Source organism: Bos taurus, chromosome 28 (genome assembly GCF_002263795.3).
Source record: "Bos taurus isolate L1 Dominette 01449 registration number 42190680 breed Hereford chromosome 28, ARS-UCD2.0, whole genome shotgun sequence".
NCBI lineage: Eukaryota > Metazoa > Chordata > Mammalia > Artiodactyla > Bovidae > Bos > Bos taurus.
The window spans coordinates 15,905,446-15,932,272 of NC_037355.1; the positions used below are offsets into that span (position 1 = coordinate 15,905,446).

General features: G+C 41.0%; 1 protein-coding gene across 6 annotated transcripts in view; it reads right to left on the reverse strand.

The window, feature by feature from the left end:
* ANK3 (ankyrin 3) overlaps nucleotides 1-26,827 on the reverse strand; it is a 749,833-nt gene that overhangs the window by 208,905 nt on the left and 514,101 nt on the right. For all 6 annotated transcript variants that reach the window (XM_024986627.1, XM_059882494.1, XM_059882492.1 and 3 more), the window contains 2 exons: nucleotides 25,768-25,953; nucleotides 23,774-23,872 (listed from right to left, as the gene is read on the reverse strand). In XM_024986627.1, the coding sequence (XP_024842395.1) occupies nucleotides 23,774-23,872; nucleotides 25,768-25,953 (285 nt within the window). The remainder of the gene's footprint in view (nucleotides 1-23,773; nucleotides 23,873-25,767; nucleotides 25,954-26,827) is intronic.

The window sequence follows — 26,827 nt, forward strand, 5'->3', positions numbered from 1 at the left end:
GCCTAGACACATGACCTAAGAGTGAAGCAGACCCAGAATGAAAGACCCCTCATCCCCACATGAACCTAGCCTAGTGTAAGAAGCAGCTGTGGTCAACTCCTGAGGTGGCACAGGAGCTTGGTCAGAGTTGAATTCTGTGCTACAAGTGTGCAGGCAGAGCTGAGTGCAGAGCACACCAACCAAGGAAAATCTCTGACTTGCTGGCCCCACTTCAGCATAAGGCGATGCGGTCCCCTCTAGTGGGAGGTGAAGCCTGTGGTGCAGACAAAATGAAATCTGGATCAACTCTGGACTCAACTGGTTTGTCTGTCCACATCTACAGCCTGATGGAAGAAGAAGCATGCCCGTTTCCAGGTATGGATATTTCCCTCAGTGTCTGCAGAGCGTCTACATTCTATCCAGCAGAACAGATGAACAACATGCATCAGAAGTTAAGGAGTTTCTGTCAAATGGAAACACTCAAGAAGACGACCACACTATCAAAAATGAAGCATTCCCAACCTGAGGGTCCACCGACAGATGAATGGATAAAGAAGGTGTGGTCCATATATACAGTGGAATACCAATAAGGTATATAAACTCATATATACGGAATTTAGAAAGACAGTAATGATGACCCTATATGCAAGACAGCAAAAGAGACAAAGATGTAAGGAACAGACTTTTGGACTATGTGGGAGAAGGCGAGGGTGGGATGATACGAGAGAAGAGCACTGCAACATGTACATTACCATATGTAAAATAGATGACCAGGGCAAGTTCAATGCCTGAAGCAGGGCACTCAGAGCTGGTGCTCTGGGACAACCCAGAGGGATGGGGTGGGGAGGGAGGTGGGAGGGGGTTCAGGATGGGGGGACACATGTGCACCTATGGCTGCTGCATGTCAATGTGTGGTGAAAACCACAACATTGTAATTAACCTCCAATTAAAATAAAATAATCTAAAAAAAGATGTGGTACATATATACAATGGAATACTACTCAGCCATAAAAAATAAAACAATGCCATTTCTAGCAACATGGATGGTTATCATACTAAGTGAAGATTATCATACTAAGAGATTATCATACTAAGTGAAGTAAGTCAGGCAGAGAAAGACAAATACCACATGATTGTCATTTATATGTGAAATCTAAAAAATGATACAAACAAACTTGTTTAAAACTGAAAACAGGCTCACAGACTTCAAAAAAAACTTGAAGTTATTAAAAGGGAAAGGTGGAGGATGGGATGAATTAGGAATTTGGGATTAACATATACACACTACTATATATAAAATAGAGAATAAAGAAGAACCTACTGCATAGCACAGGGAACTCTGCTCAATATTCTGTAATAACCAATATGGGAAAAGAATCTAAGAAAGAATGGATATATGTAAATCTGAATCACTTTGCTGTATACCTGAAACTAACACAATATTATAAATCAACTACACTCCAATATAAAATAAAAATAAAATTAAAAAGAAATGAAGCATTCCTTTGACGGACTTACCAGTAAATTACACAGCTGTGGGGAGAATCAGTGAACTGAAAGAAAGATGCACTGCTATGAAGGATCCAAAGTGAAACACAAAGGAAAAAAGAATGGAAAGAAAGAATGGAGCCCACAAGAGCTGTGGGATGATATAAGATGGCTGACTGGAATCACATAAGGAGAAGAGAGAAAATACAGCAGAAGAAATACCTGAAGAGATCATGGTCAAGAATTATCTCAAAGCAATGAAATACATTAAACCACACCTTTATGGATTTATATTCTCATTTGTATAATGGATATAATACCTCCAGTGCCTCTATCACAGAACTGCCAAGGGGACAAATGAGGTAATTCACATGGAAAGGAAAAGGGAAACTCACTGGTATTTCATATCTCTTATCTCATTTAACTCCCACAAAAACCTTAAAAAGAGGTACTAATACTTTTTTCTTTATGTTACAGATGAGGAGACTAAAACCCAAACAAATCAAAATAACTTGTCAAAAGGTCACAAAGCTGCAGTAATCTGACTCTTAAGTTCATGATTCCCTTGCTAGACTAGACCATGCCACCCCTGAACTTCTAAGCAGGTGCAAACACAACTAATTCTTACTATCAGCGCTTTTCTGGAGTACCTCACAGTGTACTAAGAGATGGAGTGTATTGTGGTCAGGATATTCAGGAGCTGAGAGCTAATATTCTATAGCCAGACTCATTCATTAGCCAGATATAGATTCATATCCCAGGCCTGCTCCATACCAGCTGCATAAGCTTAGGAAAGTGTATTTAATTTTCCTGTATCTGCAAAATTAGGTAATGATAATATTGATATCTATACTATAGAATCATCATGAGCACTAAGTTAGTTAATAAGCACAGTCTTAAGAATGGTGCTTGGCATTTATTAAACACAAGTGTCACCTATTACATTATCATAGAGACATTTAAAAATACATGAGATGACTGCATCTCACCAAGACATTATGAAATAGTTTGGGTAGAAAAGACACGCAGATCTGAACCTGTGGGTGACTCTGCTGCTGCTGCTCAGTCGCTCCAGTCGTGTCCGACTCTGTGCGACCCCACAGATGGCAGCCCACCAGGCTCCGCCATCCCTGGGATTCTCCAGGCAAGAACACTGGAGTGGGCTGCCATTTCAGGAAGGTGCTAAAACCAGCAGTTCTTAGGATGGATGCAAAAGTGTTACAGAAGTGTGGGCTAAATCTGTGAAACTTTAGAAGGCCTGTGGCTGAGCTCAGCAGCGAAAGAGAGGCAGGGGTGCCGTAGCTGATAGAGACACAGGTAGCATTTAACTTGATATGTGATAGGACCCAATGGAAACATGTGAGTGCCATATTGAGAAACAGGGACCTGCACAAAACAGCTGCCTCTGCTGGGAAACGGTGGAATTGCTGGCTTATCTCTTCTCGCCTCAATTCTCACTGCAAAACCAAGCTGAATAGGAGCCAAGCTCCTTTACAAAATAGTCACCAAAGCAAGATCGTTTCTGCAACTCCCCAAAGTGAATTCAGCTCCATTTGCTATGTTACTATGTTATTTGCTGTGCTGTAATAAACAGCAGACTTTTCATTTCATTTAGATATATAAAGGGCAGTTGATTACTGATCTCCTCCAACCTCTCCTCTTTCTCTTAAAAAATGTCAGGGGTGGTTACCACTGAGTGACAGAATAAGTGGATGGTATCAATCAAAGTTTTCTGCATAGTTAGAGATGATGATTCGTTTAGTTTATCTCCTTGATATGGTTGAAACTGAAAACAAATTATAAATTAATTAAATGTTGAGAGGGAATCTGATACCCTCTTCTAACTCTTCCCATTTATATTAAATTTCACCTCTAAGTTATTACTAGGTTTAAAAATTTCAAAGAACAAACAAAATTTCAGAATATGAAGACTTCAATGTGCTAATGACTTGTATTTAAAACACACATTTTAAGATTTGTATGTTTTCTCATTCTATTCTCTTGTACTTCATCCTTATTCCCTAGTGTAAACAGCAACAAGAAAATGATGAGTAAATGAATCACAGAGAAAGCACCAGAAAGACATTTAAGCAAGGCTTGCCAGCATCCTTTTTTGTCCCATAGATGCCTATCTTTTGAAAAGTCTTTTAGCTTCTGAGAGAAGCAGTTGAAGAACAGCACGTGCCACCCCCAAATAGGCCTCTTTGACTTACGGATTGTATTGAACTCTCTGTTCTGCTCTTCTCTAAAAACGGGGCACACATTTCCCTTTGTAAAGGTTGTCTCCTCTCCATTTCCAGGAAGAAGACAATGCATCTTAATCAACACAGACAATCTGAGTTTAATCTGCCTAACAGAGCTTACTAAACTATTCTTCCTTCTCAGTAGCACTCCAGGTACCCAATACCCTGCATATATTTACCTTCCCACAATTTACCACCCCTAGAACACAAGCTCCCTTTCCTTAATCTTGTCACTTTCCCACAACTTTATTGCTGCTAAGTTGCTTCAGTCATGTCCGACTCTGTGCGACCCCATAGACGGCAGCCCACCAGGCTCCCCCGTCCCTGGGATTCTCCAGGCAAGAACACTGGAGTGGGTTGCCATTTCCTTCTCCAATGCTTTATTACTCACTGTTAAAATGTCATATAAGCCTCCAGAGTTTAATTGCCCGCTTTGGGCCTTCACTTCTTTTCTGTGAAGGCTTCTATTAACATACATAACCTTCATCTGGTTAATCTGTCTTTTGTCCATTTAATTTGCAGAACCCCAGAAACTAAACCTAGGAGGGTAGAGGAAAATATTTTTCTCCTTCCTCTCTAAGATGACATCTACTAATCTCCAGGCACAGAACAGGTACTCAATGCATGTTTGATACGTGATCGATTTTGATACAATGTTGGAAAAAAGTACAGAATTGAATTTGTTACCTTTAATTTCCTTGAGATACAAAAATACTTTTTGGTAAAATTTTGTAAGGGAACAAATTTTGTCACCCCAAAATGTGTCTCTTTGGCATGCAGATTTCTTTCAAGCTGCAATCAAGGCCCAGGAAGAACCTTTGACCTTCCCTAACTGTCTAAAATAAATTATATAGAGGGACTTCCCCGGTGGTGCTGTGACTGAGACCCCAGGCTCCCAGTGCCGGCGGTCCTGGTTCTAGATCCCATATGCCTCAACTAAAGATCCTGTGTGCTGCAACCTAGACCCTGTAGCCAAATAATCAATACTTTTTTTTTTAAGAAGAATTTAGATAGAGGGCCTATTCCTTGATAGAGCTATCACTAGATATTTGAAAAGAATATGGGTTAGATGTGGTATGGGGATACCAAACCACAAGAGAAGACTCTACACATGGACATCACCGGTTGGTCAACACTGAAATCAGATTGATTATATTCTTTGTGCCAAAGATGGAGAAGCTCTATACAGTCAGCAAAAACAAGACCAGGAGCTGACTATGGCTCAGACCATGAACTCCTTATTGCCAAAATCAGACGTAGATTGAATAAAGTAGGGAAAACCACTAGACCATTCAGGTATGACCTAAATCAAATCCCTTACAATTATACAGTGGAAGTGATGAATAGATTTAAGGGATTAGATCTGATAGACAGAGGGCCTGAAGAACTATGGACGGAGGTTCCTGACATTGTACAGGAGGCAGGGATCAAGATCAACCCCAAGAAAAAGAATTGCAAAAAGGCAAAATGGTTGTCCAAGGAGGACTTACAAATAGCTGTGAAGAGAAGTGAAAGGCAAAGGAGAAAAGGAAAGATATACCAATTTGAATGCAGAGTTCCAAAGAATAGCAAGGAGAGATAAGAAAGTCTTCTTCAGTGATCAATGCAAAGAAATAGAGGAAAACAATAGAATGGGAAAGACTAGAGATCTTTTAAAGAAAATTATGAACACCAAGGGAACATTTCATGCAAAGATGGGCACAATAAAGGAAAGAAATGGAACGGACCTAACAGAAGCAGAAGATATTAAGGTGGCAAGATGAGGTGGCAAGAATACACAGAACTATACAAAAAAGATCTTCATGACCCAGATAATCATGATAGTGTGATCGCTCACCTAGAGCCAGATATCCTGGAATGCAAAGTCAAGTGGGCCTTAGGAAGCATCACTATGAACAAAGCTAGTGGAGGTGATGGAATTGCAGATCAAATCCTAAAAGATGATGCTGTGAAAGTGCTGCACTCAATATGCCAAAATTTTGAAAACTCAGCAGTGGCCACAGGACTGGAAAAGGTCAGTTTTTATTACAATCCCAAAGAAAGGCAATGCCAAAGAATGCTCAAACTACCGCACAATTGCACTCATCTCAGATGCTAGCAAAGTAATGCTCAAAATTCTCCAAGCCAGGCTTCAATAGTCCATGAACTGTGAACTTCCAGATGTTCAAGCTGTTTTAGAAAAGGCAGAGGAATCAGAGATCAAATTGCCAACATCTGCTGAATCATTGAAAAAGAAAGAATATTCCAGAAAAAATCTACTTCTGCTTTATTGACTGTGCCAAAGACTTGACTGTGTGGATCACCACAAAATGTGGAAAATTCTTAAACAGATGGGAATACCAGACCACCTGACCTGCCTCCTGAGAAGTCTGTATGCAGGTCAGGAAGCAACAGTTAGAACTGGACATGGAACAACAGACTGGTTCCAAAAAGGAAAAGGAGTACGTCAAGGCTGTATATTGTCACTCTGCTTATTTAACTTATATGCAGAGTACATCATGAGAAATGCTGGGCTGGAGGAAGCACAAGCTGGAATCAAGATTGCTGGGAGAAATATCAATAACCTCAGATGACACCACCCTTATGGCAGAAAGTGAAGAAGAACTGAAGAGCCTCTTCATCATGAGAAATGCTGGGCTGGAGGAAGCACAAGCTGGAATCAAGATTGCTGGGAGAAATATCAATAACCGCAGATGACACCACCCTTATGGCAGAAAGTGAAGAAGAACTGAAGAGCCTCTTGATCAAAGTGAAAAAGGACAGTGAAAAAGTTGGCTTAAAGCTCAACATTCAGAAAACTAAGATCATGGCATCTGGTCCCATCACTTAAGGGCAAATAGATGGGGAAGCAATGGAAACAGTGAGAGACTTTATATTTTGGGGCTCCAAAAACATTGCAGATGGTGACTGCAGCCATGAAATTAAAAGACGCTTGCTCCTTGGAAGAAAAGTTATGACCAACCTAGAAAGCATATTAAAAAGCAGAGACATTACTTTACCAACAAAGGTCCGTTTAGTCAAAGCTATGGTTTTTCCAGTAGTCACGCAAGTATGGATGTGAAAGTTGGACTATAAAAAAGCTGAGCACCGAAGAACAGATGCTTTTGAACTGTAGTGTTAGAGAAGACTCTTGAGAGTCCCTTAGACAGCAAGGAGATCCAACCAGTCCATCCTAAAGGAAATCAGTCCTGAATATTCATTGGAAGGACTGAATCTGAAGCTCCAATACTTGGGCCATCTGATGCGAAGAACTGACTCATTTGTAGAGACCCTGATGCTGAGAAAGATTGAAGGCGGGAGGAGAAGGGGACAACACAGGATGAGATGGTTGGATGGCATCACTGACTCAATGGACATGAGTTTGAGTAAACTCCAGAGTTGGTGATGGACAGAGAGGCCTGGCGTGCTGCAGTCCACGGGGTTACAGACAGTTGGACACAACTGAGCGACTGAACGGAACTGAACTGTGGTATGGGGAAACTCAGCAGGGCCTAGAGATCAGAGTCCACTCTGTATCCTATTTTCTCTGCCTAGTCCACCAAACACTCACATGTTTACCAAACATATGAATTTTCATCTCCATGTGAATTGTCTTTCTCCCTGCTGAAGTCCCTAACCCCTGCTCCCAGCTTCCTCTTTTGTCTTAAGATGATATTTAAAGTGAGAATTTCATCCATTTGGGCAAGTATCTCAGTTTTCCTGGTCTCTTCCATGTACACGTTATGAAACTTTTGTTTGATTTCCTCCTGTTAATCCGTCTCACGTCAGTTTAATTTTTAGTCCAGCCAGAAAAGCCTAGAAGGACAGAGGAAAATTTCTTCCTCCCTCACAACTGCAAGTCTTCTTGGATACTTCATTTTTGTAATAGGTGTACTGAGATATAAGTCACATACCATAAAGCTGACCATTTTAAAGTGTGCGATTCAGTGGTTTTTTTTTAGTATATTCACAAAGTTGTGCAGCCATCATATCAACTTAGAACATTTTCATCTTTCTGCTAGAAAAAGAAAAAACAGGCCCCAAACAGAACACTTGTGCTAAGACCCACCAAGACTTAAGACCTAACCAATTGTAGTTCAGTGTCTCCCAGGAACGTGACCTTGAACAAGTCAATCTGGAATTACCTGGTCAGCACTAGGGAGGTAATCTGCCCAATGGACACCAGCCTTCTCCCAAAGGAAGGTGAGCTTGCCTGGAACAATCCACTCTGCTAGAAACGTCCTTTTCCCACCCCGTTCTGCCTATCAATGTCTTTTCTTCTATACAGCTCCTGGGAGCACTTTCTATGTGTTAGATGGGATGCTGACTGATTAATGAATCATTGAATAAAGGCAATTAAATCTTCAAATTTACTCATTTGAATCGCGTTTTTTAACAATCACTGAAAGAAACCTCATACATTAAACAGTCACTTTTTCTGTCCCCTCAACCTGCTGGCAACCACTAATCTACTTTCTGTCTCTATGGATTTTCCGACTTCAAACACTTTATACAAATGGAATCATACAATATGTGGCCTTTTGTGTCTGGCTTCTTTTACTTAGCATGTTTTGAAACTTCATCCATGCTGTAATATGTATCAATACCTCCTTTTTTTATTTTTATAAGAATGCCTGACTTTTTCATGCCTTAAGAAATCCATAAAGCATCATGGAGGCGAGATAGGGGAGAGATAGAATGAGAATTAGGGCTTACAAGGTCCTACTGTATAGAACTGGGAATTATATTCAATATCCTATGATAAACCATAATGGAAAAGAAAATGAAAAAACATACGTCACTTTGCCGCACAAAAGAAATTAACAACATTGTTAATCAACTATACTTCAATTTAAAAAAAAATTTTTAAAAATCCATAAAATACATGCAAACAAATGATTCTTTCAGTGATAATGATTTGAGATTCCAAGGATATATCCAGGAATATTTCAAACAATGGAATATAAGGTAAGAAAAGATCCTGGCCTTCACAGTCTAATATAGAAGTAGGTGTTTTCTAACAGCAACAAAACTCAACTTTAGGTGGCCTATTATTAATACAAGTATAAATACACTCCGAAACGCCCCTTATACTATAATCATCATTATTGAGATGACCACCAGTGTTAGTCAAAATCCAGTTTTCTCTTACTTCATCAAGCTCTAATGAAATGAAATAGTCTTTTTGGATCAAATCTTTTTCTCTTCCCTAGATTTCCTAACTGCTCACTCAGTCCACATCAACTCTTCTCTCTCTGTGCTTTATGGATAAGAAGATTAAGTCCACACAGGTCTTGCTGAGACTGACACTGAGATATTGATGTCACTGACATTTCCTTAGCCCCACTCACCAGAGAGACCAACCAAACTCCATCAGAGAAGATGCCAGACAGTTCTGGGCTCCCCCAGAAAGTGGCAGCAAATGCTTGGATATTGGATGTTTGTTGTGAAATAGGCTCTGAATGTTTGGATCTTTTCTGCTCTGAAGACCTCAAGTGATTTATTTATTTTTTTCTAAGGATAATACGAGACTGTGTATCATTAATCCTGTCAGAGGCTTTCACTTGGATTAACAGATGATGGCTCATCCTCAATTTAGATAAGACACCGCCAGGTTTCCCTCTAGTTCTGCAAATGGTTTAGTAGTGGGGGAATACAGAGCATCTTTAGAGTAAATATTTCACACCTCTTTCTTCTCACCCACACCCTCTGTCATATATACAATCCTGCCTGTTTCCTGAGGGACAGGTAACTGGGATGGAAACTTGTCTTGGACTCTCTTCTCAATCACAAACTCATCTTCCACCTTTGTATCACTGGATGTTAGGGCCGACTGGATTTTGGAACTGTCTTTACATCTCCAGTATATGCTTTACATGAAAAAAAATTAATTTTAGTAAAATACATATAAACTTTCTATGTTTAACCACTTTTAAATGTACAGCTAAGTAGTGTTAAATTACTAAGTGTGGAAAATTCTGAATTCCAGAAAAATACCTGCTTCATTATCTATACTAAAGCCTTTGACTGTGTGGATCACAATAAACTGTGGAAAATTCTGAAAGAAATGGGAATACCAGGCCACCTGACCCGCCTCCTGAGAAATCTGTCTGCAGGTCAAGAAACAACAGTTAGAAAACCGGACATAGAACAACAGACTGGTTCCAAATTGGGAAAGGAGTCAAGGCTGTATATTGTCACCTTGCTTATTTAACTTATATGCAGAGTACATCATGTGAAATGCTCGGCAGGATGAAGCACAAGCTGGAATCCAGATTGCTGGGAGAAATATCAATAACCTCATATGTGCAGATGACACCACCCTTATGGCAGAAAGTGAAGAGGAACTAAAAAGCCTCTTGATGAAAGTGAAAGTGGAGAGTGAAAAAGTTGGCTTAAAGCTCAACATTAAGAAAACAAAGATCATGGCATCCTGTCCGATCACTTCATGTCAAACAGATGGGGAAACAATGGAAACAGTGACACCTTTATTTTCACGGGCTCCCAAAATCACTGCAGGTGGTGACTGCAGCCATAAAATTAAAAGACACTTGCTCCTTGGAAGAAAAGCTATGACAAACCTAGACAGCATTTTAAAAAGCAGAGACATTACTTTGCTGACACAGTTGAGCTACTGAACTGAACTGAAGTAGTGTTAAGTACATTCATATTGTTGTGTAACCAACAGAACTTTTTTCATCTTGCAACACTGAAACTCTGTACTCATTACATATCCTTATTCCCTTCTTCCCCAGACCATGTCAAACTATGCTACTTCCTATCTCTCTAAATTTGACTACTCTGGTTATCTCATATACGTGGCAGGATACAATATTCGTCTTTTTGTGACTGGCTCATTTCACTTAGCATATGGTCCTCAAGGTTCATCCACACTGTATCATATGTCAGAATGTCCTGCCTTTCTAAGGCTGAACAGTATTTCATTGTATGTATGTATATGCAACATTTGGTTTATTCATTTGTCTGTCAGTGGACACTTGTGTTGCTTCTACATTTTGGTTATTGCGAATAATGCTGCTTTGAACCTGGTATACAAATATTTGAGAGTCTGTTTTTTGTGTATATATACATATACATATACACACATATATATATGGTATTTAGAAGTGGAATTGCTATATCATATGATGACTCTATATCTAACCTTTTGAGGAATCTCTATAACTTTTTTCCCTAGCAGCTATAGCATTTCACTTTTCCACAGAGCACAAGGGCTCCAATTTCTCCATGTCCTTGCCAACAACTTTCTTTCCTTCTCTTCTTCCTTTGTCTCTTTCCCTGTTTCTTCCCTCCTCCCTCCCTTCCTATTTTTGATAGTAGCCATCCTAATGGATGTTCAATATATTCTTTCTAAATTTTTTTTTAGTATTCATTTCAGGGTCTCCATAATTCTATAGTAGTGGTTTAGTCACCAAGTCTTGTCCGACCCTTGCAACCCCACAGACTGTAGCCTGCCAGGCTCCTCTAACCATGGGTCTCCAAGCAAGAATACTGGAGTAGGTTACCATTTTCTTCTCCAGAGATCTTTCCAACCCAGGAATCAAACCTGGGTCTCCTGCATTGCAGGCAGATTCTTTATTGACTGAGCTCTGAGGGAAGAAGCCACAATTCCATAAATGATGAAAAATTGTTGGCCACTGAGAATTGAAATAGTTTTGAAATCAAAACTGCCTTTTGATCCTATAATAATGTTTTAGAAAAAAAAAAAAAGAGTTCTGCTAAAAGTGATACCTATTGACTTAGACCAGAGAAGGAAATGGCAACCCATTCCAGTATTCTTGTTTGGAGAATCCCATGGACAAAGGAGCCTGGTGGCTACAGTCCATGAGTCACAAAGAGTTGGATATGACTGAGCACGCGTGCACACAGGCACTGACTTAGACCAAGCAACTCTTCATTTTACTTGAGAATGAAGTTTGTTTAATTCAAAAAAAAAAACCTCAAAAGACAAACTCCACCAATTATTAGGCTGTTACTTGGTGGAGGCCTAATGAGGCATACATCACCTCATTTATTCTCCACGACAACCCATGAAAGAGATGCTATTAACTCATATCCACAGTTCAGCAATTAGTGAAGCTGAAAGGAGCTACAGATCCCATGGCTAGAAAATGCCAGAAGTGGGTTGTGAAGCTGAGTTGTGATTCCAAAAGCTGTGCTGGCTCTTTCCAGTAGGTCATATAGGACAAATATATCCAGACAGTAAGTCTCTTCCAACTTGAGCAAACACCAACGCTAGCTCTGAATCCAAGTAGCATAGTCCCTATACTCAAAATGCTGCCTGCAGACAATTTCCAACCAAGAGGAAAGAGCTATAAAGCATCAGTCTTCTGGTTCTAATCTCACTCTGCTACCTCACCGACAACCAAACAGAAGAATGTCCACAAGTTGATCACACACCTTGCAACCCTCACCCTTAATGTTGCATTTAAAACCCTTTGCCCAAAAGCCATCAAGAAGTTCAGGTCTTCTGAGCATTAGCTGCCCATCCTCCTTGCTTGTTGTTTAGTCGCTAAGTCATGTTGGACTCGTGACCCCATGGTCTGTAGCCCATGAGGCTCCTCTGCTCATGGGATTTCCCAGGCAAGAATACAGGAGTGGGTTGCCATTTTCTTCTCCAGAGGATCTTCCTGATCCAGGGATTGAACTTGTGTCTCCTGAATTGGCTGATGGATTCTTTACCACTGAGCCACCATAGAAGCCCATTCTCCTTGCTTGGCACCCTACATATAGATGATATACTTCCCTTCACCATACACACACACACACATGAAAGCTATAAAAATATTCAGCCTCTAAAAGAGTGGCTAGTTCAACTCTGACATTTTAAAGAACTCATGGATCTCATATTTCTTTAATTATATCACTATTAGTGCTGATTCAAAAGGAGCCTGCTCTGTGTTGATAGAAAAGAAAGCCTTTCTCTGCCATAAGTATCTAAGACTAGAGGGACATATTGTAATTCAACCAAAGTGGGGATGAAAAATTCAATTATTAAATAATAAATTGTTTTCTATACATTGAGGAAAGTTGTTTTATTACTAAAAATGAGTTAATGATATTAGATTTCTAGGAATCTTTCTAATGAGTGCTGCAACTTTACTAAAACAGTCTCTTTTTTTCCTAACTAGTCCATCTTTAAAACAGTCTATCTTTTTACTCCACTAGTAAAATTTCTTAAAAACAAATATATGAAGGTACTTTATAAATTTTCCACACTCATGTCATTTCTGATGAACCTGAAACGAAAGTAATTTCTGTGTTGAATATTTTTCTTTCCCTGCCAGAAAGTAAATCACTCTGCAGGCTTTGGAGATGTCAGTAAACATGACACTGTTAGTTCCTCAACTATCCTGCCCTCATTTGGCCTTCCAATAAATCAGATTCTTGCTGAAGTTTCAAACATCTTAAAAAATGAAAATAATGTTTTTGAAATTTCTAACGAATGATGGATTGATAAGAAAAAAAAAAAAAAGCCAGTTTACTGCAAATGGCCTTATCTATGTGCAATGTACTTGTTCTAAGGAGATGGAGCTCCTCCGGGGACCGTGAAGACCACAGCTACCCAGAGGCCAACGTTCCAGCCTCAGGTTCCATCTGGCACCCAGCTGGGGGCTGATGGTCACAAACTGAGGCATAAAAAGTGAGTTAGAAGCTCTGATTCAAATGTTTGATTCTTCCATCTTATGCTCAGTAGGATCTGGAACAAGGAACTCTTTGGGACTTCAGTTCTCATCTGTAAAAATACCTATTCTTGTGGGACTCAAATGACGCACTGCAGGAAAGTATTTTGTAAGCTGTAAATATGATAGGAATTCAAGGTTATATTAAAGGCTTATAAATATAAAGGCAGTTGTTATAAGCAAAAGAATTAATGAGATTTCTGTGACTCAACTTTAGATAATTTACATAAAGATTTTATTTATAAGCACAGCCTCAGTCCATGTTGTTTAATATGGTTGATCAGAAGAATCACCTGAGGGAAATGTATGATACCTTTTTGTCATATAGCCATTAAGTCTCTAAGTATTAAGAGTCTATTTCAAAGCATGATCATTAGGAATTCAACAATGCAGAACTGATAGAGACGATAAATAAAATGTAGTGGAAATGTGAATGCATTATCTTTAAAAATGAATCTGATCATTTGTCAGTTTTTAAGTTTGCTAATCTTTCAATTAGGGCTTTCCTGGTGGCTTGGACTGTAAAGAATCTGCCTGCAATGCAGGAGATCTGGGTTTGATCTCTGGGTAGGGAAGATCCCCTGGAGCAGGGAATGGCAACCCACTCCAGTATTCTTGCCTGAGAAATCCTACAGACAGAGGAGCCTGGTGAGCTACAGTCCATAAGGTCACAAAGAGTCAGACATGACTGGGAGACTAACACTTTCACAATCTTTCAATTAAAACATCCTTAAATATATGATGGGGGTTTGTAGTAAATGAAAAAAAAAAAACCTTCAAAGTCTTTAAAAATATATTGAATTCATTTTGCAGCTGGCACAGGCAGAGAACAAATAGCCAGCGGATCCAGGAAAGGCTACTGTCAGTTCTGGTTACCCTGGGATGACCCTGGATTAAATCCAAAGCCTGGTACACACTTCCTCCAATGCTGGAATATTATGAACTACATAGTTTGAATACGGTTTATTTTACTTGATTGTTTGTACTGTCTAATTTTACTTGACTGACTTAGTTTGCTGTTCTTAGCTCAAGCTCTACCACCTTGAAGCTGGATGATTTAATTGAAACAGAAGTTATTTAACTTCTTTCTCTCTGGTGTAAAATGAAACCCATACCCACATCTCAGAGGATGACTGTGAGGAATAAATGAAACAATGTATCAGAAACTTACTACAGTACCTAGTAATAAATGAAAGCTATTTCCTAAATTGACCTGAATTTTGGATAAGTATTTCCACCTCATATTTCAATTCTCAGTAATAAGAGCTCAAAGACCCTCAGAGTCTCCCAGTCCAACCACTCTGAGGGATGCACCATAGGGGAAGCTTGACGCCCTCTGAAGAGGGGTCCCAGAGTGAGCCCGAATTGCTAGGCCCTTCTTCCCCACCTGGGGACATTCCCATCTCTCCATCTCTTGGCTACAGAAAGATGATCAATCCAGCAGTGCTGTCTCTGAAGGAACAGCATTGGCTCCACTGGCATTCTGGTTGGGACACTGTTAATGGCATGGGGATGTCTATGAAGGGGCTAAGCCATCCCAGCCCTCTGCTGTTACATGCCAGCCATCATTCCACTTCTCCTTTTAAAGTCCTGCAATGACTTTTAAGAAGAGAGAGTAGAATGCTGGGGACCACGGCCTGGAGGTGGTGGGTGAGTTGGAGAGATATTGTTTATAGGTATGAACTTGCAAATGGTAAATAAGTTGTGGAGATCTAATGCACAGCATAGTGATCATAGTCAACACTACTGTATTACCAACTTCAAAGTTGCTGAGACTAGATCTTGATTGTTCTCACCCCCAAAAGAAATGATTATGTGACATGTCGGATCTATTAGCTAATATGACTGTAGTAGTTGGATTGTAATATACAAACTAACACCTTTTATACCTCAAACTTACAAAATGTATTATGCTGATTATCTAAAAAACAAACAGATAAACCAACCCCAAATCCTGCAATTACTCCCTTCTACTTTCAGGATCCAGACCAGTTCCTTCAGTCCAGCTGGGTTTTCAGGGGGTCCCCTCCCACTGGCACGGACTCACCATCCATCTCCAGCCTCATTTCATACGTACAAATGGGCCTCAGTCTCCAATTCTTGGAGTTCACTCTAATCCCTTTACATCCATCCCAGCTTAGCTTTAAAGTTTTTCAACTATGCAGGGATAAGCTGATCTCCTGCGTGAACTTGTTTTCTTGCAACCTACTACTTTGATTTGGGAAAGAGCCTTTAAATGATTGTGCATGTGTTCCCAAAATCACCTCTGCAACGTTTTGGTTCTGCAAAGTCCTAAATGCTTCCCTCTAAGTGTCCCTTCACACTTCCTGTATATTCTTCAAACCACCAGAGGAAGAAGAACAAGACTTTCTCATGGAAGAACTATGATGCCTAGGAGAAGGCAAGGTTGCACCTGAGTTCATCCAAGAGTACCTTCTGACAACAGGGAGTGTGAACAATGGTCCGAATGTTCAGCAGGGGTGGGGGGGTGCGGTGCAGTGGCCCTCGGCTGCTATTTGCACTCACTGGAGGAAATGAAAATTCTACAGTTAATGAATAATTCCCTTTTAAAGTGCAAATGAATAAAATGGGCTCTGCCAACTCCTACCTTAATAGAACTTTATTTCACAGAATTTCAAAATAGGATTTATTCGGGTCATTTAAAAATGTTCTCAGAGCAACAATTCTAGAGCAGCACTGTAGGGAGCAGGGTGTATACTCAAAGAGGAAAAGTGAAACAAAGGGAAAGATGTACTTTCCAATTTCTGTGATTTTTTTGTATTGGTATTCTTACTGTCTCGGACCACATCATGTTAATAGCTTGGCAAAGGCTGACTTCCTCACGCTGACAAACACAGATGCAAACAATGTAACTCCAGCATTCTAGGAGGCATCATGTCTGACTAGCTCTGGAAGTACTTGAGAGAGTAGCCGTGATGCCACTTGTTTGACATGTGTCACACTTGATAGGTGAACGTGCCTTACAATGATGGGTCTCCTCGCGGAGGCGAGCATTAATCACCACCGCCACAAATGCGGCTAGGACGCTGGCCCGCAGGCTGAGCAATTTATATGGATCATTTTGTGCAGTCACAGGATGCTGTGCATTGGATACTATGGTTGGACCCATTTTATGGATGATAAAGTTGAAGCATAAATAACTTGCCCAGGAGTGTATGAACTAAGACACAGTACCAGTGTGGAACTCCAGCAGTCTGAGTGCCGGGCTGTTTGCTTTGACACTGTTCTACACCGACCCTCTATTGCCAAAGGCCTCCATTCTGTCAGACAAGGTGGTCGAGCAGAAGGGAAGGGCGTGTGGTCGACTGATCTCTCCCTCATCTGGTGACTAGAAAACTGCAGTTGGATGATGAAGAGACTTGCCCTGGACCCGATCAATGACTGATGACACAGCCAGGATGAGAGCCGGGGTTCCTTATCTGAGGACATTTCTCCTCACCTCAGGCTGCTACAGCTTAGAAACTTCACCTTTTCAAACAAGAACAACACAGATCCCATACCACACAGTAAGATGTTAATAAGCTCCAATGTACTAATGGATTTAAGATAAAAATATCCCTTAAAAAATTACATAGGCAAACGTCCTTTGATGTGGCATTTGGGGAATTAAATGGAAAAGGCAGGACTAAGAGCGCATGGCGTGCTTAGAGCAATCCTCTATAAAAGGTCTATTCCCCCACCACTCTGCCCTTGCCTGACTGGTTTTGTTCTTCCTGAGATGTTAATATCACCATGGCAACAAGAATATGCTTCATGAATTAGCCACATGGTGACTTTCCCATAACTCACATTCCTTTGCTAAGTGCTCCCCAATCTTCATTTTCATTCCAAAGGAGGTTTATATAACCCATTAAAAAATATCTTTAATGCTATTGAGTCTATATTAGGAGATAAACACTGTATTATATTTGAAAACACGTATCAGTAAAAATGAATGTGTGTGTGTGTGTGTGTGTTTGGGCTCAACCCAAGTTAAGGAATGACATCTATTTAAAAAATAGGACTGTAGAATGCGGGGAAAATATTTTTTTTTATGTATTTGCAGTGACAGCACCACACAAACCATAGCAAAGTCTGCAGAAGCCCTGGACCCTTATAAAAACATGACAAAAAGTCACCTTCCTGAAGGAGCTATGCTCAACTCTTCTCCTCCATGTTTGAGTAGCTGATGCCCGTTCCTAGCTCTGTCAGCGGTGGCCTTGATAGCTCATAAACTGAGGCGCTACTTCAGATACCCTTCACCGAACAAAGCTTGGCAGCAGCTCTTGGTGACTAACCCTCTGTCCTAGGTTTGTCTTCCAAGGTCAACTATGCTGCTCAGTCTGAAATCAATTTGCCCCTCAGTGTCTGACAGTCAATACCTGGGTTTGGTGCACTTGCCTATCCCTCTCTATTTAGAATCCTATGGATTTCTCATCTCCCTTAATGAAGCTCATATCAGTTTGGGAAGTGGGACCCTGACACCAGGTTGAAGCTCAGTCTGAAATTCTGACAGATCAGGAAGAGGACTGGGGCTTGAAGAAAGCAGGTTTGAACAGGTACTGGGTGCCCGGGAGTCGTGGATTATTATTTGTTCGTTCATTCTTGAATTCAATAAATACAGCGTTGGTCAAAAAGTTCATTCAGATTTTTCCATAATGTGTTACGGAAAACCTCGAATGAACTTTTTGGCCCACCCAATATGATAGTCCTTCTCAGTGCTAGGTGCTGGGTTTGGAATACCAGGAATTCCAAAATGTGTAGTAACACATAAATCTGCCCTTGTGGAGCTCAAAGTCCTGCAGGGAGGCAAAACTCAGGGTGTGGGGGGCCTACTTCATGATACTTCTACTTCCGCCTGAGTAGGACTGCTCAGATAATGCACGTACCTTATTAAAGAATTAGGGGAGAGTCTGTGTTGTATGGCTGAGCATTCTGGGGCCTCAACAATTTAATAGCATCAGGACAGTGAGTTAATTGAGTCTGAACCTCCAGGTCTAGCTTATAGCAGAAGTGCTGTAATATTTGCTAGGTGGAATTTAGGAGAAGGCAATGGCACCCCACTCCAGTACTCTTGCCTGGAAAATCCCATGGATGGAGGAGCCTGGTAGGCTGCAGTCCATGGGGTTGCTAAGAGTCGGACACGACTGAGTGACTTCACTTTCACTCTTTACTTTCATGCATTGGAGAAGGAAATGGCAACCCACTCCAGTGTTCTTGCCTGGAGAATCCCAGGGACAGGGGAGCCTGATGGGCTGCCGTCTATGGGGTTGCACAGAGTCGGACACGACTGAAGCGACTTAGCAGCAGCAGCAGCAGGTGGAATTTAACTGAGAAAGGAAATCTCCTGATAATGTTTATCCATAGACATCGTGCTGACCCCACGTCGACCTCTTATTTGGGTGGAATGTAAAATCTGACACTTGTATGTTACCATCAGTGGGATTAGTAGTTCAACTGTCTAAAACCACTGCTCTCACTTTAATCAACAATTAAGATACTTTAAAGTAGCCTTTCTTATGACTTAACTGAGTTCCAAAAGTGGCCAAGCCTCTGCCAAAACTGCTCAAAACATCTAGAAAGGCAGTACAGTCGGACACGTTAACTGTGACACACACCAAGATCTATCACATGTGATTAGAACATCACACAGCTAAATAGCTGAGCCGCAGTCTCTCAGCATCCCTGCACAGGGCGCCTTCACAGATGGAGATTGAGGCTGTATAGGACAGTAGGAATTGAACCTTTTGAAATGTAGTTACTAAGATAGTATCAACTATAAAACTCACCCTTCTTCACTAAGTTTTCTTTTCTTTTTTTAGCTGCACTGTGTGGCATGCAGATCTTAGTTCCCTGACTAGGGACTGAACCTATGCCCCCTGCAACAGAAGCACAAAAGTCTTAACCACTGGACACCAAGGAAGTCCCCCAAACTCACTATTCTTAACAGAAGGATTCACATGGTACACAAATTGTATTTGAGTTATTTTACACACAGAGTGACTCTATAGGTAATTAAGATTTCCTTTGTCAAAAAGTGAAAACTATATAACCCGTGCTTCCCTTTCTATTAATACTATATGTATCAAAGTCCTTAGAGATTGCATTTATCCTCCAGTTGTATTCACTAGTGTTTTCCAGCTGCTTGGTAACATTTACATTTCCTTTTTCATTCTTACATGTCTTACTTTGTAAACCTCCTGAAATCCTTCTGGAAACAAATGAGGTATAACACTCAAACACATAAAATCCCTAATCCTTTCAGAGATCAAAACCAAAAAGTACTACATACCAAGACCAATAGAAGGATATTTTATTCAATTATCTTCCCCAAATGGGAAGGTAAATAATAATTTACAAGAGAAAGGTCAATGACAAGAGTGAAGATTAAGTTAGGTGGTCCATTACATTTGATAAAAAAAACTCTTAGCCAGCAAAGTATTCATCTATCTTCTTCAATCACTAAAAAGGAATTTTGCAGGCACCCAATAATATAATTTGGCTTTTACTTACTAAAGTGCATAAATGCTCCTGAGTGGAATGACAATCAGTAGCAGCTCTGGTGTGTCTTAGTCACATTCTCTTTCCCAAGAGAGCCAGGATAATTTGCTAAGAGAGCAAGGGTCACACATAAATTCAGATGGTGTCAAGGCCATCTCAGCACATGAATGCAGAGAGCAAAGTGTGCCGACGCTGCAAAGCAGTATTCAGCACTTACTCTATTTACTCCCTGCAGCAGATCCACGAGGCTGAACAGGTCTCCGTGGATAATCCAAAAGGAAATATTTAAGATGTCAGACAGGATATCTTACATATATATACATGGCAGAATTACAATACAAAAGTCCACATTTACATCATAATAAAAATCTAAGGAAAGGTATTAACGTAACAGGTAATTATGATGTAAAGCAGTTACCATCACTGATACTAGGGGTATATAGGCGCCACTGGCTAGGATCTGCTTTCTTGCTGCCTAAATTAGCCAGCACTATAAGAAGCAGAGAAAGCAATCCGTTCTAGTGTGTTCTACCTTTAGTCACCTGTGTTTGGTTCTGCCTATCGGCTTTGGACATGTACATGGACTGCATGCAGGAAATGATTCCAGAAGGGTGGTTCCCCACTGCTATCCCCACTTCTCTTTGCCAGCAGGTAGCCATCCATTCTCGAGGTCATGCTCTCAGCCCATGAAGAACCTCAAGACTGTATCTGACTTTCTTCAGTGATCTGTCACAGCCAGGAAGCAGACATCACGGCCTCCCCCAGACAATGGTGGCTGCTGTTGTTTTTTAACTTGACCTCTAACTTTCTAATCAGTACCTCTATCTCAACCTGGTTCCTGAAGAACATGATTTATGGTTATGATTTGCAGCTAGTTCTCGGCAACTGAGGCTTACTGATCCTTTAGTGCTTTGACCAGGCAAAATCGGATCTCATCTGTGTTCCAGGGCATTTTACTTTTACCTGCTGTTTCTGCTATATCCCTGAGAGAACTCTGACCTAGGATCAGATCAGATCAGATCAGATCAGTCACTTAGTCGTGTCCGACTCTTTGCGACCCCATGAATCGCAGCACGCCAGGCCTCCCTGTCCATCACCAACTCCCGGAGTTCACTCAGACTCACAGCCATCGAGTCAGTGATGCCATCCGGCCATCTCATCCTCTGTCGTCCCCTTCTTCTCCTGCCCCCAATCCCTCCCACCATCACAGTCTTTTCCAATGAGTCAACTCTTTGCATGAGGTGGCCAAAGTACTGGAGTTTCAGCTTTAGCATCATTCCTTCCAAAGAAATCCCAGGGCTGATCTCCTTCAGAATGGACTGGTTGGATCTCCTTGCAGTCCAAGGGACTCTCAAGAGTCTTCTCCAACACCACAGTTCAAAAGCATCAATTCTTTGGTGCTCAGCCTTCTTCACAGTCCAACTCTCACATCCATACATGACCACAGGAAAAACCATAGCCCTAACTGGATCGACCTTTGTTGGCAAAGTAATGTCTCTGCTTTTGAATATGCTATCTAGGTTGGTCATAACTTTCCTTCCAAGGAGTAAGCGTCTTTTAATTTCATGGCTGCAGTCACCATCTGCAGTGATTTTGGAGCCTAGAAAGACCCTACTTAAGGTGGGAAGGGAGAGGACTCTGTAACACAAAAGGGTAGTTGCTGGATTAGTATATAATATTACTAGAGATTTGGAACCCACAATGTGTTTGTGGAGGCAACTAGCAGTTGCCTCTGATTAAGCTCTTCATGAAGACCAGTCCAGCTCAGACCTCCTACAGCAAGCCATCCATCAGCCACTGCAGAGGGGAGCATGGGCTTTCCAGTATGAGCAACAGTCCAGGCATCCTAGTGAGTACAATCAAACTCTGCCGCCGCCTTCAGCTCAGAATGCTACGAGGCCCCACTAATTAGGAATGGCTGGGAGTAAACACTTTTTTAAATCAGCAAAAGGTCTGAAATTTAACATTTTAAACAAAGGCTCGATGCAACTATCTTAAATCACATATGGTAATTCAGACAAGGTTAACAACAACGGTCTGAGGTCTCCACTGATCTTTAATTGATAAATTAGCATCATTTGTAATTACCATAGTAATTGTTTTAATGTAAATGGATGCTTTGGAATTGCTTGAAGGAGGCTGAAAATACTGTAATTTGTCCTCCTAAATTGTTTAAACATTGTCCCAATCTTCTTATTTTCAGCAGCATCAGGAAATTTCTGAACAATGGCACCAAGACAAACTTCAAACACTACCCTGACATGAATTTTCCAAATGTCCTAATTAGAAGATGCGACTTAATGAGGTTTTCTGTGAGTTAGAGAAATGAAACCAGAAGAATGCATCTTACAGACACGGGGTTTTCTCACATCGGCATGCCCTGTTTATACATGACTTAAAGAAGTGCTTAGCTTTGTCCTTCTAAATGTCACACAAGCCCTTGGGTCTGCTGAAACCCAAGGATGCTATTAATGCAATAAGAACACACACAGCTCTAGAGTGACAAGAGCTGCCTTATTTAAACTGATAAAAGCTTTTAGCAGGCTGAAGATAATCGGATAGGAAACAGCTTTTATGTTTAAAAGTACAATGTTAGCTCTTTTTAATTTTTATAGGACTAATGAATTATAAAAAGGATGAGAAAAATGAACCCCTAACATCATCAGGGTAAAGAGCTTTGGGGTTGAAATTCTGCCTTTTCTCATTTGCTAGCTCTATCATCTGGACCAACTACCTCTTGTCTCGGTTTCCCCTTCTGTAAAACAGGAACAAAAACACTTTTCTTGACATAAGAATTCATGAAATAAAAGTGCTCAGTTTGGCATCTGCTTCAAAGATGGTATTACTTTTACGGCTGCTCCAACTCCTGCTAGAACTAGTATTATGACCGTTCTCCCGATCTGGTCTATTGCCACTTCTCCCCTAACAAGTGAGGTTTTCAGCAAAAATAATACTTCAAATCCTATGTTCAAAATCATAGTGTTGCTGCTGCTGGTGATGACGCGTCAGAACTGTGCTAAGGGTTCTCCACACTCTCCTATTTCTCAATGACCCAGTGCAGGAGTGCCGATGTTATCTTATCATTACGATTTGTTGTTTAATTTCACAATCCATGTTAACTTCATCTTATCAATGAGGAAACTGATGGACACAGAAAGAAAAGTTAAATCTAACACAGGAACCCAGGGAGTCTGAATCCTGAGTCCCCACATCTGACCACTTCTACATTCTGCTTCCTGCTTTGTTCCTATTTCTGATGATACTGTTGCTGACGATCAAGCCCAGCCCAAGACTGGTTTCTACATTCAGAGCCCTACTACTCTGGATTATCTGAGTTGCTGTCCAGGGGTATCTGTGATACTGTAATTCCTTTTGCTATGAATATGAACTTATTTGGGTTACAGAATCTTGTTACACATTCTGGAAGTTTATAGGGGATAGAAGATAAGAGCAAAAGGTGGCCTCTCTTGTTTGGGTTCTGAGATTTGGGCCTCAAATCCAGTTCATTCCCATCTGGAAGATCAAGACCCTGATTTCTACAGCACTGTTAGTGCTATCAGACCCATTTCACACACACTCAGAAATTTCAGCTTGGAGGGACAGCTTGTAGTTTCCAGATGTGATTATTTAAATCACATCTTCTATATGTCACTTATTTATCACACACCCCATCCCCACTTCCGATCTTGGTTTTCTTTCCCTGCTAGAAAATAGGCGTGCCTGTCTACAAGCAAGAAAATGCACTAGAAAAAACACAGCTTCCACTGACTGGGAGGACCCTTGGAGGTCATCTGGCTTGGCCTCCTCCTCATGTTGGGGGAGTAGGGTTAAGAATCATTTCAAATGCTTTAAAGGCATGTCAAATTGCAGCATTCTTACCCGTGCAGTGAAGTCCACGGCAGCTGCTCGGTTTAACAGCAATGTGGCTACGTTGATGTTTCCATAGTGAGCAGCTATGTGGAGCGGAGTGAAGCCACTCTGGAAAGAAAACACAGCAGACGTTCAACTGATCCCTGTTGGCCTCTTGTCTGACATGTTAGTACCACAACCCTGCCCAGATCAAAACGAGGAAGCAAAATATGCTGAGGTCCGCATTCCATTCTGTACTAGGTTTCTTTCCATTAGTGCCAATTGCTCATAGGATTTCAAAGGGATGCCAAACTCACAGGGAGAGGAAGAGCCAGGAAGGAACCAAGGGTGGAGACTGAGCCATTTTTGTGATCTGGGAGCAGAACTACACAGAAGCCAACATGTCCAAAAGTTAAAATAGGGGCGACAAGAAATATCTTGATAGCTCACAGAAAGTTTGATGAGTACCCCTGTTGTATTATTCATGGTAGAACTGTCCACTGAAACTGTCAAAATCTCACTAGTATTATATATTCAATAGAGTCAAATTAACCAACAGTAAAAGCCAATTTTAATGATGAAAGCAATTTGGGGGGAAGAGGTGCTATTACAATTGGTCTTGAATCATGGTGAATGCGTTTCATAAAGAAATCGACAAGCTGGTCTCTTTATTAGCAAATGCCTATTCAATAACCCATTTTTCTGGATTGTTCATACCAAGATCATTTTACTTCCTTGAAAAATGCTAAAACATGCAGCGATTTACTTAGTCCCCAAAGATTTCAACCTTACAGGAACTAGATGCATTTCTAAGTCGTCAGCAAGCTTCTCAGCCATGCTAGCGGTCTGACTGACTCTTGTCAAGGGTGGGTCACAGGGTGCCCTTCCGAGGTAACTTTCATTTTGCTGACACCACTGAGGGCGAGTGTCATGCAGAAATCTGAAGATTCAGTCCTAGATGAGTAGAATGACAGGGTTGTCTGCAGCTGTAGGTAGAGCTGAGAAGTTTCTCAAGTGTCAAGATGCTTCATGTCACAGGACTCTATTGTAGTACCCTTAAGTTTCAAGGATGCCTAATCCTTCCTCCTTTCGAACACCAGGTTCAGCTGCAGAAAGCCCTGGTAATCAAACTACTATCTCCTCTGGCACATGCTACTTTGAGGGTGGGGGTAGGAAGCAGGTATCTAGCCTACAGAAGGCAATGCAAAGAAGAAGGGAAAGAAATGAGGCAGCAGCACTAAGGAATGGGAAAATGATGATGCAGATATAGATCAAATGTACACGGATATACATATATATATATATACCTCTGTTGTTCTATTCACCACCATCTAGGTTAACACAATTGGAAGCAAAGAGGAGGAAAAAATGAACGGTTAGTTTGCTCTCGGTGATCGTGGATGGCAGAAAGCTCATGACAGCTAAGTAATGCAGATGGAAGCTCCAATGGCAGCACAATAGGCACAGAAAGAAAGCTAGACTGAATGAAGGGCTACACGATGGCCTATTCCAAACGCCACGTTTCCTTCACAGACACTTGTAAGTAATGCATGTCCAGACAATGGGAGTTGTTGGCTGGGACTCTGGCTGCTGGCATGCCTTCTGCAGCTGATCAATGCTCAGTGTATTGCCTACCGTCTTAGATATCAACCAAAAATTTATTTGGCACACACTGTGGCTAGCATTTTATAATTTTTCACCTTGATGTTGGAACTGAAGTGCTAAATACATTCAAAATACATGTTCAAAGGAAGGACATTATTGGGTGTCTCTCGATTGATTTCTGTTGAGGTGGCCACCCATTAGCACATATAGGGCAGCACCCACAGGTCCCTCCCAACTGTAGATGCCGAGGGTAGGGGTGCTGCGCCTTCAACTGGATGACTTGGGGGCATGATTTTATTCCTTTCAGCGCAGTTAAGTGCTTGGCGTAAGCATGCCCAAAGGGAGCCCAGGCGTTCTTCACGTTTGGGTGCCTAACAGAGGAGGATGTCGTGTGATGAGTGTGTTTCCCAGGGCCTCACCTTTGACTCCACATCCGCATTGTTGTCATTCTGCAGCAGCAGGGCAGCGGCTTTCGTGTCATCTTTTCGGGCAGCGATGTGAAGAGCTGGAAGACGCACTTTTCCTTTTGTGTCATTTTCTAGCAGAAGTGACACTACTTGATCGTGACCTTGTTGCAAAGCTACTGCCAATGGTGTGAAGCCATCCTGCAAATAGATTATGGGTCAAGATTGGCCCCGATGGATATTTTCTTCTTGATTAACAAATAAGAAGCGGATCGAGTGTCAATTTTTGTTCACAGTTATTAAAGCTGACATATTCAAGTAGTCCCACATATATGTGGAAAGATATTAAAAAATACATACATACATACATATACACACACACACACCCCCAAAACAGAAAATAATTTTAAAGGTAAATTTCCATCGTTATTTTCAAACTATTTTATCCAGTACTTGTTGCCTAGTGTATCCTGTCTGCTTCATCACTATACTTTGTAACCTAGTGTATATTTGGTACTCAATTACTATAAGTGAATTAATGAACTATACTCATTGCTGTTTTAAGGAAGGTATACATGAAAGACTCTTGGCTTCTCTGACCAATAAAAGAACAGATCATATAAAACATGACTAGAAGCAATTCAGACATACTCACATATCTGTACATTTAGTCTTCCTATTCTATCACCCTGGGACTTGACAAAGAGAAGACAGCTACAGATTTCATTGCAGCTGGAAAATCTAGCATTACTGACCATAAAAAAGAAAGCACAAAGGAGAATATCCTAAGTTGTTGTTATTGTTGTTTAGTTGCAAAGTTGTGTCTGATTCTTTGCATCCCCACAGACTACAGCCCATTAGGTTCCTCTGTCCATGGGATATCCCCATTAAGAATGAGTGAGTTGCTGTTTCCTTCTCCAGGGGATCGTCCTGACCCAGAGATCGAACCTGCATCTCCTGCTTGGCAGGTGGATTCTTTTCCAATGAGCCACCTGGGAAGCCCTTGAATATCCTAAGACTGGCTCCCAAATTTTAAATCTTCAATACTTTAATTATCGCACACTCAAAAGAACAT